General features: G+C 43.5%; 1 protein-coding gene across 1 annotated transcript in view; it reads right to left on the bottom strand.

The window, feature by feature from the left end:
* The window catches only part of PRKCZ (protein kinase C zeta), a 192,016-nt gene that overhangs the window by 39,158 nt on the left and 135,797 nt on the right, over window positions 1–17,061 (bottom strand). Inside the window, exons 9-14 of the mRNA XM_075328752.1 lie at window positions 13,367–13,419; window positions 12,292–12,480; window positions 7,975–8,072; window positions 3,943–4,029; window positions 1,763–1,898; window positions 322–409 (exon numbers count right to left, since the gene is read on the bottom strand). Of these exons, the coding sequence (XP_075184867.1) occupies window positions 322–409; window positions 1,763–1,898; window positions 3,943–4,029; window positions 7,975–8,072; window positions 12,292–12,480; window positions 13,367–13,419 (651 nt within the window). The remainder of the gene's footprint in view (window positions 1–321; window positions 410–1,762; window positions 1,899–3,942; window positions 4,030–7,974; window positions 8,073–12,291; window positions 12,481–13,366; window positions 13,420–17,061) is intronic.

Genomic DNA, 17,061 nt, shown 5'->3' with positions numbered 1-17,061 from the left:
ATACATATATATACACACACACATATATACGCACACACAAAAAATAGATGATGTTTGGATCAGTGATATCTCTGCTGGAAAAGTTAATTTTGTAATGTTACAATAATATTGTGATTCTTCTCTCCGCTTTCTCGGCTGAGTGTCTGTATTATTATAGGAGACTAAAATATTAGTCATCATTACTTCAAGAATATTTAAATTGATCAATTTCACCACGAAGTAATTGTTATTGATTTTTTTCATTCATGCAGCGAGGAATTAATAAGGTCAGATGGGATTAGTACAGATTAATTCCAGATCACACCCGCAGCGGTTACTCACCATACTCCTCTCCTCGGAGGATTTCGGGAGCGATGTAATTTGGCGTTCCACAGAAAGTGCTTGTCGTGTCCCCCGGTCCCAGACCCTCCTGTAACAGACGGACAGTGACCACAGTTTATTGAACTTTCATTACAAAAATAATTTTGACTATAAAAATGAATACTTTAATTTAAATGGTTTCCAAAAGTGTAAATTAATTTTCGTACAGGTGGTGAGGGTCATCACAAGGTGTCATTTGGCAATTACTTGTTTAACGCGCTGGTTGCAATATGGAGAATATAGAGCCAGTTACTTGTCAGTCTGGGGCTGAGCAGGAAGTTTGGCCTTTGTACTTCTTGTTCGGTCCAGATGGACATTTTTTAAAAACAATTTCACAACCCCTTTAAGGCAAATCAATACAGATGACAGACTCATCTAAAGGCCTTTTACACCAGCCAATATGAAATGTCCGCATACAGTTAAAGGGGTATTCCCATCTCCAATATCCAATCCCAATATGTAGTAGGTGTAACAATAATATTAGCAAATATCTCCAATTAGAAATGTAGTATACTTCTCCTGATATAGCCATGTCTCTTACCTCATGTGCATGGCATTGCAGGACCTTAGGTATCCAAGGTTATAACCATGAGCAACTAACTCACTATGAGTGGACGTAACCATGGATACCCAAGCTGCAATGCCCGGCACATGAGGTAAGACATGGCTATAATCAGGAGAACTCTACTACATTTCTAATTGGAGGTATTTGCTAGTATTATTACATCTGATACATTTTGGATAGGATCTTGGAGATGTCAATAATTGTCAGCAGCACATTCCGTTTACATGGGGAGATGTGCTGCCAACTAAAATCACTTTTAGGCCCACAAAGTATTGAATCACTCAGCAAACTAGAATTTGCCTGTTCACGTCTACATGACCCAATGATCAGCTGATTTACGGTCCATGTAAAAGCGTCTTTAGTTCCCGCAAAACCCCAATCTCCTCTTTCTTTACATCAGGTAAAAATAATTAAAAGGAATCTTTTTGCCACCTAATCTGAGAGTAGCATAATGTAGGGGCAGACACCCTGATTCCAGAGATGTCACTTACTGAGGTGCATGCTGTCGTGTTGATAATCTGCTGATAAAACAGTGATTTTATCAAAAGATTAGTAAACCTTCTGCTGTGTAATCCTCCATATTCATGAGGTATGCATAGCCCCACCCCCACAACTGATTAGTAAACTGTGTACAGTGCATAAATAGAAAGTTGCCAATCAGTGGTGTGGGTGCGGTTATACAGCGCTCAGCAATCAGAGTACAGTTAGAGCTAAATCAGATAAAACAGTGATTTCATAAAAACTACAGGAAGCAGCCCAGCAAGTGAGACATCGCTGGAATCAGGATATCTGTCTCTACCGGTGACAGATTCTCTTAAAGGCCCATGATCTTCTCACCTTACACATGCCATAATCCGTTAGTTTGATGTGACCGTCTGCATCCAAGAGAACATTGTCAAGCTTTAGGTCTCTGTAAATGATCCCTCGCTCATGCAGAAAGTTGAGGGCAATACAGATTTCAGCAGCATAAAACCTACAAACAAAAACAATGGTAAATTTATTCCTCCTGAACTTGGATCATGGCTGGTTCTGAAACATGTTGGCTTCCCAGTTTTGGTATTTTTCATGTTGGCCATGAGTGTGACAGGATTCACTCTTTAGTATATATGGATTGCTCTCATTCAGCCCTTGAGTAAGGAGGTAATCTGTTCTACAGCCGTACTGCACCCCAGGAACACCAAACTATTAAAAAGCGCCAGTGATTGGAATACATAACATGCAGCAAAATCAGCACTAAGGCCGTCAGCTTATGTATCATCTGCACTATGTTCTCTCCAGTTTCCCAACGCTCACCAAAATGTAATGTTAGGTAATTTAGCTTAAAAGGAGTTTTCCCCCAAAAACAAAGTTTATTTTAGATCAACAGATCTTGGAATAATAATTAAAAAAAAAAAAAAAAGTTGTGCTGAGATAATCTTATATATCCCCCCCTGCTGTGTGCTGTGTAATGGCTGTGTCTGACTGTACAGGAGCATGGTCTGATCATACCACATCTCCTGAGTAGGTGAGGATGCAAAAGAGCATACAGATGTTGCAGCACAAGATCAAAAATAATTCTTCCATTGAGGTAAAATATTTATATAAAAATAAAACAACAAACAGGCAGGGAAATGCTTTACCTCACAGAAAGAATCAGATGTGATCCCGTGCTGTCACAACTATATATTCTTACTTCTTCCCCAGCCCAGGAGCTGTGGTATGATCAGACCCTGTCACTGTATGGTTAGACACAGCCATTACACAGTACACAGCAGGGACACATATATAAGATCTCAGCACAGGGACTTTTTATTTAAACACATCTTAAAGGGAACCAATCATCAGGATTTTCGTGTATAAGCTGCAGCCAGTGCAGTGCTGGCACTATCATGCACAGTGTGTACATACCATTGGGGTGCAGCTCGGGTGTTTAGGCAGTGAAATTCATCTTTATAAAGTTTGAAATTTCGTGCACTTTTTGATTGACGTGTGCACCTCTCTGTTAATGTCCGGGCGGGTTATGCAGGAGTTCCCCGCCCCCCCACCAGCCTGTTCCTCCCTCTCTCCTGATGTCCGGCCGGGTTATGCACGTGTTCCCCGCCCCCCCGCGCTGCCTGTTCCTCCCTCCCTCCGGCTGTATGTAAATATCTAATCTTCAGAAACATGGCGCCGGAGTGGGCCTCTGCGCACAGCGCTTATCTCCGGCGCCATGTTTCTGAAGCCCCCGCATTACACAGCTTGGTGTCTGCAGACTGCAGAACAGCTGATCGGAGGACGCGATATCACTACCGTGACCGGGTCTCGCAGCACTGCCGTCACGGGGTCATGTGAGTCCATTGTGAACTTACCTCACCTGACCCCCGATGTCGCTGGCAGGCTGTTGTCCTGGCCCGGTGTCCTGAGGCGGCACGTCATCATAGCTACAGCTGATCGCGTCCTCCGATCAGCTGTTCTGCAGTCTGCAGACACCAAGCTGTGTAATGCGGACTTCAGAAACATGGCGCCGGAGATAAGCGCTATGCGCAGAGGCCCACTCCGGCGCCATGTTTCTGAAGATTAGATATTTACATACAGCCGGAGGGAGGGAGGGAGGAACAGGCGGCGCGGGGGGGCGGGGAACACGTGCATAACCCGCCCGGACATCAGGAGAGAGGGAGGAACAGGCTGGTGGGGGGGCGGGGAACTCCTGCATAACCCGCCCGGACATTAACAGAGAGGTGCACACGTCAATCAAAAAGTGCACGAAATTTCAAACTTTATAAAGATGAATTTCACTAACTAAACACCCGAGCTGCACCCCAATGGTATGTACACACTGTGCATGATAGTGCCAGTACTGCACTGGCTGCAGCTTATACACGAAAATCCTGATGATTGGTTCCCTTTAAAATTATTATTCCAAGATTTATTGATTAAAATTGATTAAAATAAACTTTAAAATTAAATTGGTTCATGGGAAAACCACTTTAACTTCCTAGGAAATTCGGCAATAATCTGGATTGCATCCCCCATTACTCCCCATAGTAGAAGCACCATACCTGGCATGTTCCTCGGGGAGCTTTCTTTGTCGTTGCATATGAAACATGAGGTCACCTCCATTTACATACTCTATAACCAAAAACAACCTAAATATATTAAAAAAAAAAAAAAAAAAAAAAAAAAAATAGGAAAAAGTCATTAAAACCATAAAATAAAAATTAGATTTTTTTAATATCGCATATATACACACACAAAATTATTTCTCTCTCTGACATTATATATATTCCAGACGAGCCCGTAAGCTACCTTTACTTTCAAAGCGTCATGTCAAGGCTCGTCTACAGTTTGCTCATGATCACTTGGAGGACTCTGAGACAGACTGGTTCAAGGTTCTCTGGTCTGATGAGACCAAGATCGAGATCATTGGTGCCAACCACACACGTGACGTTTGGAGACTGGATGGCACTGCATACAACCCCAAGAATACCATCCCTACAGTCAAGCATGGTGGTGGCAGCATCATGCTGTGGGGCTGTTTCTCAGCCAAGGGGCCTGGCCATCTGGTCCGCATCCATGGGAAGATGGATAGCACGGCCTACCTGGAGATTTTGGCCAAGAACCTCCGCTCCTCCATCAAGGATCTTAAGATGGGTCGTCATTTCATCTTCCAACAAGACAACGACCCAAAGCACACAGCCAAGAAAACCAAGGCCTGGTTCAAGAGGGAAAAAATCAAGGTGTTGCAGTGGCCTAGTCAGTCTCCTGACCTTAACCCAATTGAAAACTTGTGGAAGGAGCTCAAGATTAAAGTCCACATGAGACACCCAAAGAACCTAGATAACTTGGAGAAGATCTGCATGGAGGAGTGGGCCAAGATAACTCCAGAGACCTGTGCCGGCCTGATCAGGTCTTATAAATGACGATTATTAGCTGTAATTGCAAACAAGGGTTATTCCACAAAATATTAAACCTAGGGGTTGAATAATAATTGACCCACACTTTTATGTTGAAAATTTATTAAAATTTAACTGAGCAACATAACTTGTTGGTTTGTAAGATTTATGCATCTGTTAATAAATCCTGCTCTTGTTTGAAGGTTGCAGGCTCTAACTTATTTGCATCTTATCAAACCTGCGAAATCTGCAGGGGGTTGAATACTACTTGTAGGCACTGTGTGTATATATATATATATATATATATATATATATATATATATATATATATATATATATATATATATATATATATATATATATATATATATATATATATATATATATATATATATATATATATATATATATATATATATATATATATATATATATATATATATATATTATATATATTTATTACACACATACACACACACACACATATATACATACATATATACACACACACTAATTATATATGAATATGATATAATATGGGTCGCACACTTCTGTACAGCCTGGCCCATGAGATCTCAGATCAGAAAATCAGACACAGAAATGTACACCACGAAGGCTCAGCATAATAAGTTTTTTTTAAATTCATGGCAAACCCTCTAAAGTTGATCAGATTTCACAATAAGAACTATATATATTGCTTAAACCTGATGGTACTGGCACATTTACTTTGGATTATACAGCAATTTTGACATATTTTCAGATATTAAAATGAGTCCACCTATAGAGAGTGTTCATGATTCCAAATCTATTCAGTCTCCGCTCACCCGATGTAAACACTGCTCAGCTTGTACTGAGCAGTGCGAGATCTCAGTAACAGCAGGGAGGAGGAGCACTGAGTAGCTGTCAATCAAGCTAAGTGGGCGGAAAGTGAATGATAATTATATGATGATTATAACCCATGTTAGACTGGCTGTATAATCCTTTAATCCTAAAATTTTAAAAGTAAATACAACAGCCTCATCTGGCCGAAGATCTAGCACTGTGGCTCAGTGATTAGTACAGCTGCTTTACAGTGCGGGGGTCCTGTGATCATATCCATCTGCAAGGAGTTTGTATGTGCTCCCCATGATTGTGACGGTTTCCTCCAAAGACTTAGGCTATGTGCCCACGGGGAAAGTGTCCTGCGGATATATCCGCATGACATTCCGCAGGTGCTCCCAGGAAACAGCACCACAACTTCTGTCTGTTTCCATGCTGCGGATTGTCCTGTGGATATGGTGCGGGCTTTCTGCATTGAGGATACAGTACCATGACTTCGGCACTGCATCCTCAATGCAGAACAAGTGCTGCAGTGATCGGGGAAGTTTATACTTACCTCCATCATGCAGCACCTCGCTTTCCGGCGGCCGGGTCACTGTCAGGCAGCGTCTGGTTCACTGTGCTGGAGGTGGGCGGGCTTGAACTAGCTCCGGCTGTCACATGACCGGAGCTCGTGCAGGCTCCGCCCACCTCTTCCTTCCTGTACCTGGCTGGATCCACCGCGCTGCTGTACACCGGACGGAGAAGTGACTCGGGTCTCTATCAAGGCAGGTAAGTATATGGGACCCGGCGGAGAAATCCGCTACAATAATTGACATGCTGCAGATTTTTCCGCACGGAAATCCGCACGATTGCCGCTGCGGAAAAATCCGCAGCGTGGGCACAGCATTTCCCAAATGCCATAGAAATGGCTGGGGAGTAGCTGTGCTGCAGATTTTCGGAAAATCCGCGGCTTTTCCGTGAGAAATCCGCGGCAAAATCCGCGCATTTTCCGCAGCGTGGGCACATAGCCTTACTGCTAGGGGAATTTAGATTTTCAGCCCCAGTGTGAACAGTGATGATAATGTCTATAAAGTGCTATAAAATTAATGGCGTTGTACAGTGTGTCCACCCATATCCTGTGCACCGCTATTTTCTTGAGAACGGCGACAGCTATAGGCAGAGAGGTGGTGTCTAGGTATAGTAAAGTACCCATGTGCTATGAAATGAAACCACCTATAGCGCCACCTGGTGGAAAACAACGGCGTTAGCATTTTTATCTCGAAAACGGACTGAGATAGAGAAAAAAAGTGAATTACAAAGTTGTAGGGCATCATCAATTCAATACAAATTGACACCTTGCATACAGAAATGCTATGAAACCCATGACCCCCCAAAACACTGAATGCTGGTCACGCATATGGCGCTCATTTAACTTTGATGCTCAAAGTGGCCCCCGTCAGCTGCAATGCACATCTGGACTCTGCACAGCATACTGTATCTTGCTGCACGTTGTGCAATATGGTAGGGGACACGTTTGCACAAGCATCTGTCATACGTCGTCGTAGGTCCTGCAATGTTGGTGGAGGGGTCGCATACACCTGCTGTTTGATGTGACCTCACAGAAAAAAAAGAAGTCCAATGGGGTCAGGTCAGGTGAGCGTGGAGGCCACTCCTCACAGCCACCATACCGAATGACTTGTAGGAAGGTCTCCATGAGGTATCGCTTCACGTCCGCAGCCTTGTGAGTTTTACACGTTCTAATCATAGCATTTCTGTATGCAAGGTGTCGATTCGTATTGAATTGATGATGCCCTGCAACTTTGTAATTCACTTTTTTTTCTCTATCTTGTTCCGTTTTCGAGATAAAAATGCTAACTCCGTTGTTTTCCACCAGGTGGCGATATAGGCGTTTTCATTGCGTAGCGCATGGATACTTTTACTATACCTAGACACCACTTCTATGCCTATAGCTGCCGCCGTTCTCAAGTTAATGGCGGTGGACAGGATAGGGGTGGACACACTGTATAAGTAAAATATATAAAATGTAGTAATGTATGCTTTGTATATTATGAAATCTGGTGACAGATCAATGTTTCCCATAGTGTTCTACGGACTCCTGATAAATCTGTGATTTCCATACAGGCACATACTGCTGTCCTTGTATCTATGCGCTCTGTTTGCATAAGGTAATAAATCCAAAAAATGCAACGCTGCTATCTTACCATATCCCCCAAATACATTTTATTACCTGGAAGTACCCAAATAAAGTGGAGTGTAGAACGGGATAATTACACCCAACACCAAATGGCTGCATCTTCCCAGTCACTTTGATGCTTCTAGCCGGGCTGTGACATACTCATCACCATTAGAAGGAAAGGCAATCACGTCATCGCTTACCGGCTTGGCGTCTGGAAGCAGGAGTGCAGACCGACCAGAAAGGGGTTATTGGAAGCCTGCTCAAAGACGTGCTTCTCTGTTTGAACCCAGTCAATATCCTGAAAACAGAAATTACATTAAAATAATGCACATAATCGAGATGAAACGGACAGTAATTTACTGAGCAGGGTAGGTCAATCTGTCATACACTGGCAATGCCGACATGGATTCATTGCATTCTCCCGTGTGTGCAGGATACACATATGGAGAGTGACCGCTCCGCAGAGGAGACGGCCTCGCCACTGTCTGCCCGGCCGTCTGAGCTGCTCATCCAGGTTATTTTTACAAGAGTGGATCAGGAAAACTAGCGGCATACACCGCGTGCCTACAGCACAGACAACGTGTGCCATACAGATTGTTGGACTCAGGGGTAAAGCAACCACAGACTGGTATGGAGACAGGTTTTGTAACGCGTGAACAACTTGCTCCACTAATATCTATGACCAGATTGAAAAAAAGCACACTGCGTTGTGTATATGTGACGCCCCTGAACTAGTAAGGGTGTCGCAGAGTACTGCACGTCTTGTCTAGCTCAGGACTCAACCCCTCATGGTTCTGGGATCCTAACGTTTGGTATTGCTCCATCAGCATGCAAATCCTAGTTACACCTTACACCACACCCGGTCAGGCACACCAGTGGGTGGTCTAGCTGGAACAGGGCCACCCGCCTAGGGGTCAGGCAGACTGGTGGGAGGGTCAGTTGAGTGGTAGTACTCAAGAGAGTGAGGAGCTAGGGGGAGTTGGAGCTCCCTGGAAGACGTTAGCTAGGTCGCAGATGGCGGTCTGGGACCGAAGGAGTCGGAGACCCGGTCGCAGGGTACTGGAGAAGGGTGCCAGGCTTAGTTTAGGGGAACGGTCGGCACCGGAGTAGCTAGTAACCGGACCGGTACCGAGCACGGCGGGGTACTGGACCGTAAATCAGGGAGTAGCTTCACGCAACCTGATAATTCACCTGTGGAGGATAGTCTCTATGAACTTTCCCCAAGAGGTCAGAGATCGAAGACATCAACACAACGAGGGGGATAGGGCTTTCCAACTTATGCGGCCCACTGAAATCCCAAGTGTCAGCCATCAAGAGCACAGCTTCCCTACTTAACAGTGGAGAGCGGGACCCCGACAGCTTCAAGCATAGGGGTCACTCAGAACATCTAAAATACAGTGCATGGAGGCAAGGAACAGATCACTAGCAATACCAACGGGAGCGGACTCCCGGACGAGCTCCCCTGAAGTGGCATCGGCACCCAGAGACTTGGTTTACCTTTGTGTCAGAGTCTGCTTTGCGGTCTCATCACTACCAACAATGCGTGAGTGAGTACGCTGTCCTCCCCTGCTTCCAATCTGCACCACGCTCGCCTACACCGCCATCTTCCAGAGTCCCAGGGCCTGCCCTACCCGTGAAGGGAACGTCATCTGGCTGCCCCACTTCATCTCTCCCGGGTACTCCCATCGGCAGCGGCGGTACTCCCCTTACCGCGAACCACGGGTAGCGTCCTGAACTCTTATCCCCTGTAAATACCCCCTTTTCAGTTGAAGTGGCCAGGAGCCCCCGGGTCCGGAGACCCTCAAGCCACAACAGACCCCGGATCCGGGCGGTTCGACTGCTGCAGGGGCGGCACATACACCTACTATTTAAAAGGGAATCTGTCAGCAAGTTTTTGCTATATAAGCTGAAGACAGCATGCTGCAAGGGTTAACACAAAGAATTAAATACTGTCTGTCTTATCATGGTCCAATCTGTTGTTTATTTGCCATGTTTGTTTTATCAGCAGCATTTCTCATTTTTAAGACTACAATGTCATGCGCACGTCGCCTCCTCTGATTGTACAATGACAGTGAGGTGTCACTCTAGAGAGCCTGGTGTGGGCGGGGACAGCTCTCAGCTCTGCTACATGGCTAAATCTAAGAGTTCCGATTGTATCAGAACTGCTATGCCCAGTAATGTAAGTGATACATCATTGGATTCAGTATCTCTTTGCCTACATTATGCTGCTCTCAGATGAAGTGGCAAAAACCTGCTGACAAATTCCCTTTAAGGCTTGTGCTTTAACTTACACAGTGAAGCAATTATGAGGTGGATTGTAAACACAAATCAAAAGTTTTGGTCACTCTAAATTAAGTATGGAAAACCTGCAGATGAATCTTTTGCCTATATACAACTTCAAAAAGGGCCTGAGCAGTTTCAGTCACTACTTAGTACATGGAGAGTAGCAGCTGCGCCTTTATGACTGAAATCCGGAAGCTGCCAGGAGGAATAAAGTTAATTTCCTCCCAGCAGCTGGGTTTTCAGTACGGTGGTCAGGCAGCTTCAGAATGCTATTAAACCGGTAGAGTTTATCTGCAGGTTAATAGCATTTTTTTTTTTACTTGACAGGTTCCCTGTAAAAGAGGACCTTTCACTGGATGTTTTTAATGACCTCCTGCAAATGTTGCATATTCTGTGCATTTTTGTTCCAATACAGGTTAATACAGCTCAACTAATTTGGCATTAGCTGAAGGGGGCACAAATGGATGGTAAAGAAGGTGAAAAGGACAGAGTATCTCAGTTTTATATTTGCCTATGAGGAGACATGCGAGTGGTGTGGGCATCGTGATATATGTAACAGTAGCCTTAGATGACCAAGTTTCAATGTTGATGCAAGTTCAGTTGAGTAGAACTTACAGGGGCCCTAGAAATGTAGCAGTAATGATTAAAGGGGGTGTCCAGTCTAAAATGACAAGTCTGCAGTCCCTTTATGTGTCGCCCTTTGTGACTGCAGACTATGAATCCTCACATTTAGCACACTGTGCGTGGTGAGGATTCTCCAATATGAGAGATGGGAATGGCGGTCACTTGGTCGCGAGTGTGATACCATGTTTTCCTAAAAATACGCCACGGCCCCGAAAATAAGCCCTTGTGCATTTTTGGGGCAAATAAAAATATAAAGACAGCGTCTTATTTTTGGGGGAAGCACGGTATGCAGACGCCGGCCACAATCTGACTATATGGACACAGCCTCGCTCAGTACACTTGCACAACTTGTCATTTTAGACTGGACAACCCTTTTAAGCTAAAATATGGCACACTGGATCAAAAATCCTCCAACCTGCCTGTAATTGTTATTGTTCATGTCATATTCTCCTTAATGCCTTCCCGCTGCAGACAATTTTTTATTTTTGAAATTGAAGAAACGAGGCACTCACTAGTTTGTAGATAATTTCAGAAGACTGATTCATTCAGGCATTGAGGGAGGGTGCAGGAATGACGTGCACACGGACAACGGCCGTTTCGCACCGATTGCCGAAGCTTCCACGGGTCCTTGGACCCGTGAAAGCTTTGGCAATCGGTGCGAAACGGCCGTTGTCGGACACGTGGAAGCATCGGCAATCGGTGCGAAACGGCCGTTGTCGGACACATGGAAGCATCAGCAATCGGTGCGAAACGGCCGTTGTCCATGTCGGATTTATTCAGTCTAATGCCCGAATAAATCAGTCTTCTGAAATTATCTACAAAACTGTGAGTGCCTCGTTTCTTCAATTTCTTGGATTTTTACGGCTCTGCAGCTTTGGAGTCCACCCCGGCGAATAGATCCATACTCTAGAACACGCTGAAACACCTGAACAGGTGTAACAAGGCAAAGCCTTGGTCTGATGTTACGATTAGTGGATATTGGAGTTTGATTGGTCGTTTATGAAAAAATAGTGCCCAGTGTTTCTTCTATCTTTGGTGAAATTCTATTTTTGGACTTTTAGTTTCCTCCTGCTTCCAAGATCCATAAGCTTTTGCTTTTTCTGCCGCCATCACCATATGAAGGCTTGTTTTCGGCAGGATGAGTAATTTTGAGTTTTACCTTATTGTTTACTGGAATATGTTTAACATATAGGTCATTAAAGTGGTTCATTTTGACAAATCTATGTAGAGCCCCAGGTTGCTCAGCTTTGCACTATTAGTATTATCTGTTACACGACAAAGGTTACTGGAGTTTAGTTGGCTGCAAAAGAAAGGGACTAACGATTTATTGCAGTAATTAACGATGTAAAGGACACTAATACCAGGTCAGCGTAGGCCATGCTACAGGATTGTGAGAGCAAATCGATTGAGAATAATCTATATATGACAAACTAGTCATGATCACCCTGTCTGGTTCTTTACACCATTATGGGACCTACATGACTATCCTAACTGGCCCGTACACAGAGGTAGCAACCGGCTGACCATAATGAAAAGCTTGAGCGGAGGCCATGGAGGTCACCAGAGCTGAGGAATACTAGCACAGTTCTCTTGGAACGTTCTACACTCGCCTCTTCATCGTGCACCAGCTCCTTCTTCACCACCTTCATGGCGTACGTCTGGTCGTTCTTTTTTAACCGTACTAGAAGGACTTTGGCGTAGCTTCCTCTACCGATCACTCGGATGAGATCAAAGTCCTGAAGGCTGAGTCCCTGTGAGATTTTAATGCCATCCATTCCATCAATGACCGGTTTAATGTCCTGAAAATATTAAGAGTCAAAATGTTAAGCTGGCAAGTGGAAAACCTGATAATCCAATATTCTAATAGAAGGTGGACGATATGTATCGAGAAGAAGAAGCGTCCAATAAATCCATCACCGAAGGACTGTAGTATGGACAAACCAGCGGAGGCCAGTGTCAACACCATTGTAATATAGAAAGTGCGAGAAAACTCTACAACGCTCTACACTGACTTGGTGCTAATGATGATTGAGTTTTGAAATACTTGGATTCGCAATACTCATGAGTACTGTCTAATAGGGATGATCGAATACCTCGAATATTCGGCTACGCCCAAATTCGACGAATAAGTCGCCAATATTCGACTATTTGCGAATATTCGATGCGCAATGTAAGTCTTGGGAAACCCGAATAGTTGCCGACTAGCAACTATTCGGGCTTCCCATAGACTTACATTGCGCATCGAATATTCGCATAGTGGCGACCTATTCGTCGAATATTCGCGAAGCGAAGTATTGCCGAATATTTCTGATATCCGATAATCCCTACTATCTAATAATCGCGTATGCATTCCGAATAGCGTGTTCAATGCAAGTCAATGGGGTAAAACTCGCAAAGTAATGAGTAACCTGAATGCCGCACTGTTCGTGCGAGTAGCGACCCTATGAAGATATATTAAATGAATAAGAACATATTTAGATTAAAAACAGTAACAAATGGCATCATTATGGCGAAAAAAATATTCATCATTATCGGAAGTAAATTTTGGGGTGCTCTCAGTGGAGCCTGTATAGATTCTAGTATACATTTTCCTATAAGTAAAATTTTACAGATACCGTGTGAAACAATGCGGGGGGGGGTGGTTTCTGTTTGGGTTGTTTTTTTTCCCCATTTTCAGCCTCTTACCTCAGACCCATCCTTCAGTGAATCAATTTTCCGTTGTGGACGGATTATATTAACTGGAATATAAAACAAAAAAACAATTAATACAAAAACAAAAATCTAAGTTCTCATTCTTACAAAGATATTATTTAAGGAATCCTCACCACTTTACCAGCAGCCATTAAAAAAATCCTTGTGATGCCCCGAAAAGTTAACTGGCTGAGAGATAACATGTGATACACCATATAACTCCCCAGATCTTTTCTTTTTTAATTTTCAGAACCCCAGATATTCATACTGAATCTTTTTGCTGAGGTTTTGGAGCAGAAACGAAGTAAAAACTCATTTGCATTTTTGAGGAGGATTTGGAGAGTTTTCGCTCCGTTTCTGCTCCAAAAACCTCAATGTGCACTCTTAAAGCGCACCAATCACCAGGATTTTCCTATATAATCTAAAGCTAGCGCTATACTGGCACTATCAGGCCAATTCTATACATACCTTTAGTTTTCAGCTAGGATGTATAGGTTTTGAAACACAAACAAGTAAAACTTGTAAAATGAACAGTTTTTTTTGATTGGCAGCAGCTGCCAATCAGCTGATAGCTGGGATGGAGATTGATAGTTATTCCCGACCCCCTGCCTATCCATTATAGAAGGTTGTGGCTATAAATCATGGTGGCAAGAAGGACCTGTGCTGATGTCATACCCATGTGCCTAGAAGGGGCGGGACCTCAGCCAACAGAAAAATAATGTTGCTTCCTGGTATCAGCTATGTTGGCTGAAGCCCCGCCCCTTCTGGTCACATGGGTATGACATCAGTACAGGTCCGTCTAGCCACAACCATTAATAAAATTCCTCTATAATGGAATTAGCATAAATAGGGAGAGTAAGGACAGGCGGGGGTTGGGAATCACTATGAATACCCACCCCAGCTATTAGCTGCTGCAGCTGCTGTCACTCAAAAAACTGTTCATTTTACAAGCTTTACTTGCTTGAATTTCAAAACCTATACATCCAATCTCACAACTAAAGGTATGTATAGAATTGGCCTGATAGTGCCAGTATAGCGCTAGCTTTAGATTATATAGGAAAATCCTGGTGATTGGTGCGCTTTAAGAGTGCACATTGAGGTTTTTGGAGCAGAAACGGAGCGAAAACTCTCCAAATCCTCCTCAAAAATGCAAATGAGTTTTTACTTCGTTTCTGCTCCAAAACCTCAGCAAAAAGATTCAGTGAGAATATCTGGGGTTCTGAAAATTAAAAAAGAAAAGATCTGGGGAGTTATATGGTGTAACTCCCCAGATCTTTTCTTTTTTAATTTTCAGAACCCCAGATATTCATACTGAATCTTTTTGCTGAGGTTTTGGAGCAGAAACGAAGTAAAAACTCATTTGCATTTTTGAGGAGGATTTGGAGAGTTTTCGCTCCGTTTCTGCTCCAAAAACCTCAATGTGCACTCTTAAAGCGCACCAATCACCAGGATTTTCCTATATAATCTAAAGCTAGCGCTATACTGGCACTATCAGGCCAATTCTATACATACCTTTAGTTGTGAGATTGGATGTATAGGTTTTAAAATTCAAGCAAGTAAAGCTTGTAAAATGAACAGTTTTTTGAGTGACAGCAGCTGCAGCAGCTAATAGCTGGGGTGGGTATTCATAGTGATTCCCAACCCCCGCCTGTCCTTACTCTCCCTATTTATGCTAATTCCATTATAGAGGAATTTTATTAATGGTTGTGGCTAGACGGACCTGTACTGATGTCATACCCATGTGACCAGAAGGGGCGGGGCTTCAGCCAACATAGCTGATACCAGGAAGCAACATTATTTTTCTGTTGGCTGAGGTCCCGCCCCTTCTAGGCACATGGGTATGACATCAGCACAGGTCCTTCTTGCCACCATGATTTATAGCCACAACCTTCTATAATGGATAGGCAGGGGGTCGGGAATAACTATCAATCTCCATCCCAGCTATCAGCTGATTGGCAGCTGCTGCCAATCAAAAAAAACTGTTCATTTTACAAGTTTTACTTGTTTGTGTTTCAAAACCTATACATCCTAGCTGAAAACTAAAGGTATGTATAGAATCAGCCTGATAGTGCCAGTATAGCACTGGCTTTAGATTATATAGGAAAACCCTGGTGATTGGTGAGCGCTAATTGCTCCCATTAGTATATGAGTATTGGGGTATCAAAAGGATGTCAGCTACAATGACCTATACATTTAGGTTGTTAGTTGTTTTTTTGTTTTTTTTTCCTTTTTAGGTCTGACCGGTCTTCCAAAAAAAAAAAAAAACCCCACCAAACGAATCCAATCCTAAAATGTAATGTAATGATAATTGTCCAATGCAAAGAGACCTAAAAAGCCGTAAGTGCACGGACAATGCAATTTATACAAGAATCTAAATTATATGCTTCCAAGTGAATGAAAACGGTTCTTTTATCAGCTGAAATGCAACATTTACCCGTCTCTTTAGAATAGGTCTTGACAGATCGCCAGTGAATAAACACAATCATATACAACACAGACAGAAAAAAAAATTTTGACCACAAAAAATCCCCCACTAGCCATCTTTTTGTTGTTGATCGAACATTTCTATCTAAGATCTTAGCGCAATGTCCACAAGATGCCGTACAATAACCATTTTCGGTAATTGCATACACTCCATTTACGAAGTCATTTAACCTCAGATATTCTGTAAAATGCCCTCCTATGTGAACGTTGCCTTCGAATGAAATTAAACTTTTATTTCTGTAAGAATTATATACGTTCAAAGAAAAAACAGCTTTGATGAAGCATCAGGGAGCCACAATCACACTATCAGGAGCGACTCCTATGCCTACAAACAGCCAGTCCCCCGTATAGTGTGGCGGTAAGAACCGGGGACTTGATTACCAAACAGTATGGAGACTACAGGTCCCCAGTGTTATCGCGAGACAGCTCATTTATATAGAAAAGCAAAATGCTCTAGGCTCTTCGGGCTGCCGGTAGGCAAGCTACGAAAACAGTTAGAGGCTGAATAAAAACTCCAGCTTCCAGTGTAGCCGTGCCGAGACATGTGCCTACACTGAAGATCTCCTCATTGTCATGCACTCTTGCATTATGACACCACTCTAAATGCACTGGCGGACTCAGACAAAAAAGGGACCCTGAGCATGAACATTTATGGGCCCTTTGCAGCCCAAGAGCTCATCATCATGCACAATTCCACCTGCCTTGGAGGAAGATATGGGCCACCCAACCTCTTGGGCCCCTGTGCATCTGCACAGGGTGCACCAATGATATGTCCTTCATGGCCTAGACGCACACATTCGTGTTGTCACAAACGTTGAGTGGACAAGTCACTGCTTCCCACAAGATCAGAGCACCTGATTAGGCAAGGTGCTTGTGTGTCGTAATGTCACATGGGCTTTGGGAATGAGAGTTCCGACATCCCTGAGACCGCGCTGACCCCAGATGGGAGTATAGGCTTTGTTATTTGTATGGGCGCACACACAAGTAGAATGAGAATGGGTTGTCCACTACTTGGACAACTCCTTTAAAGGTTTTTTTCCATAGCTTCATCCTACAATGATCGGTGGAGGTCTAGACTACAACAATCAGGATAAAGACTTGCAGGACAAAGTATACAAATAACCAAAAAGATTGATGCGCAGCTTCTCTTTATCTACCCTCGAAGTCACAGTAGTGGCTCTTGCGCGATTCATTGTATTCCTACG

This window comes from Anomaloglossus baeobatrachus, chromosome 11, assembly GCF_048569485.1.
Source record: "Anomaloglossus baeobatrachus isolate aAnoBae1 chromosome 11, aAnoBae1.hap1, whole genome shotgun sequence".
NCBI lineage: Eukaryota > Metazoa > Chordata > Amphibia > Anura > Aromobatidae > Anomaloglossus > Anomaloglossus baeobatrachus.
The sequence above is the reverse complement of the archived record's forward strand: the minus strand, read 5'-3'. Positions and strand labels throughout refer to the sequence as shown.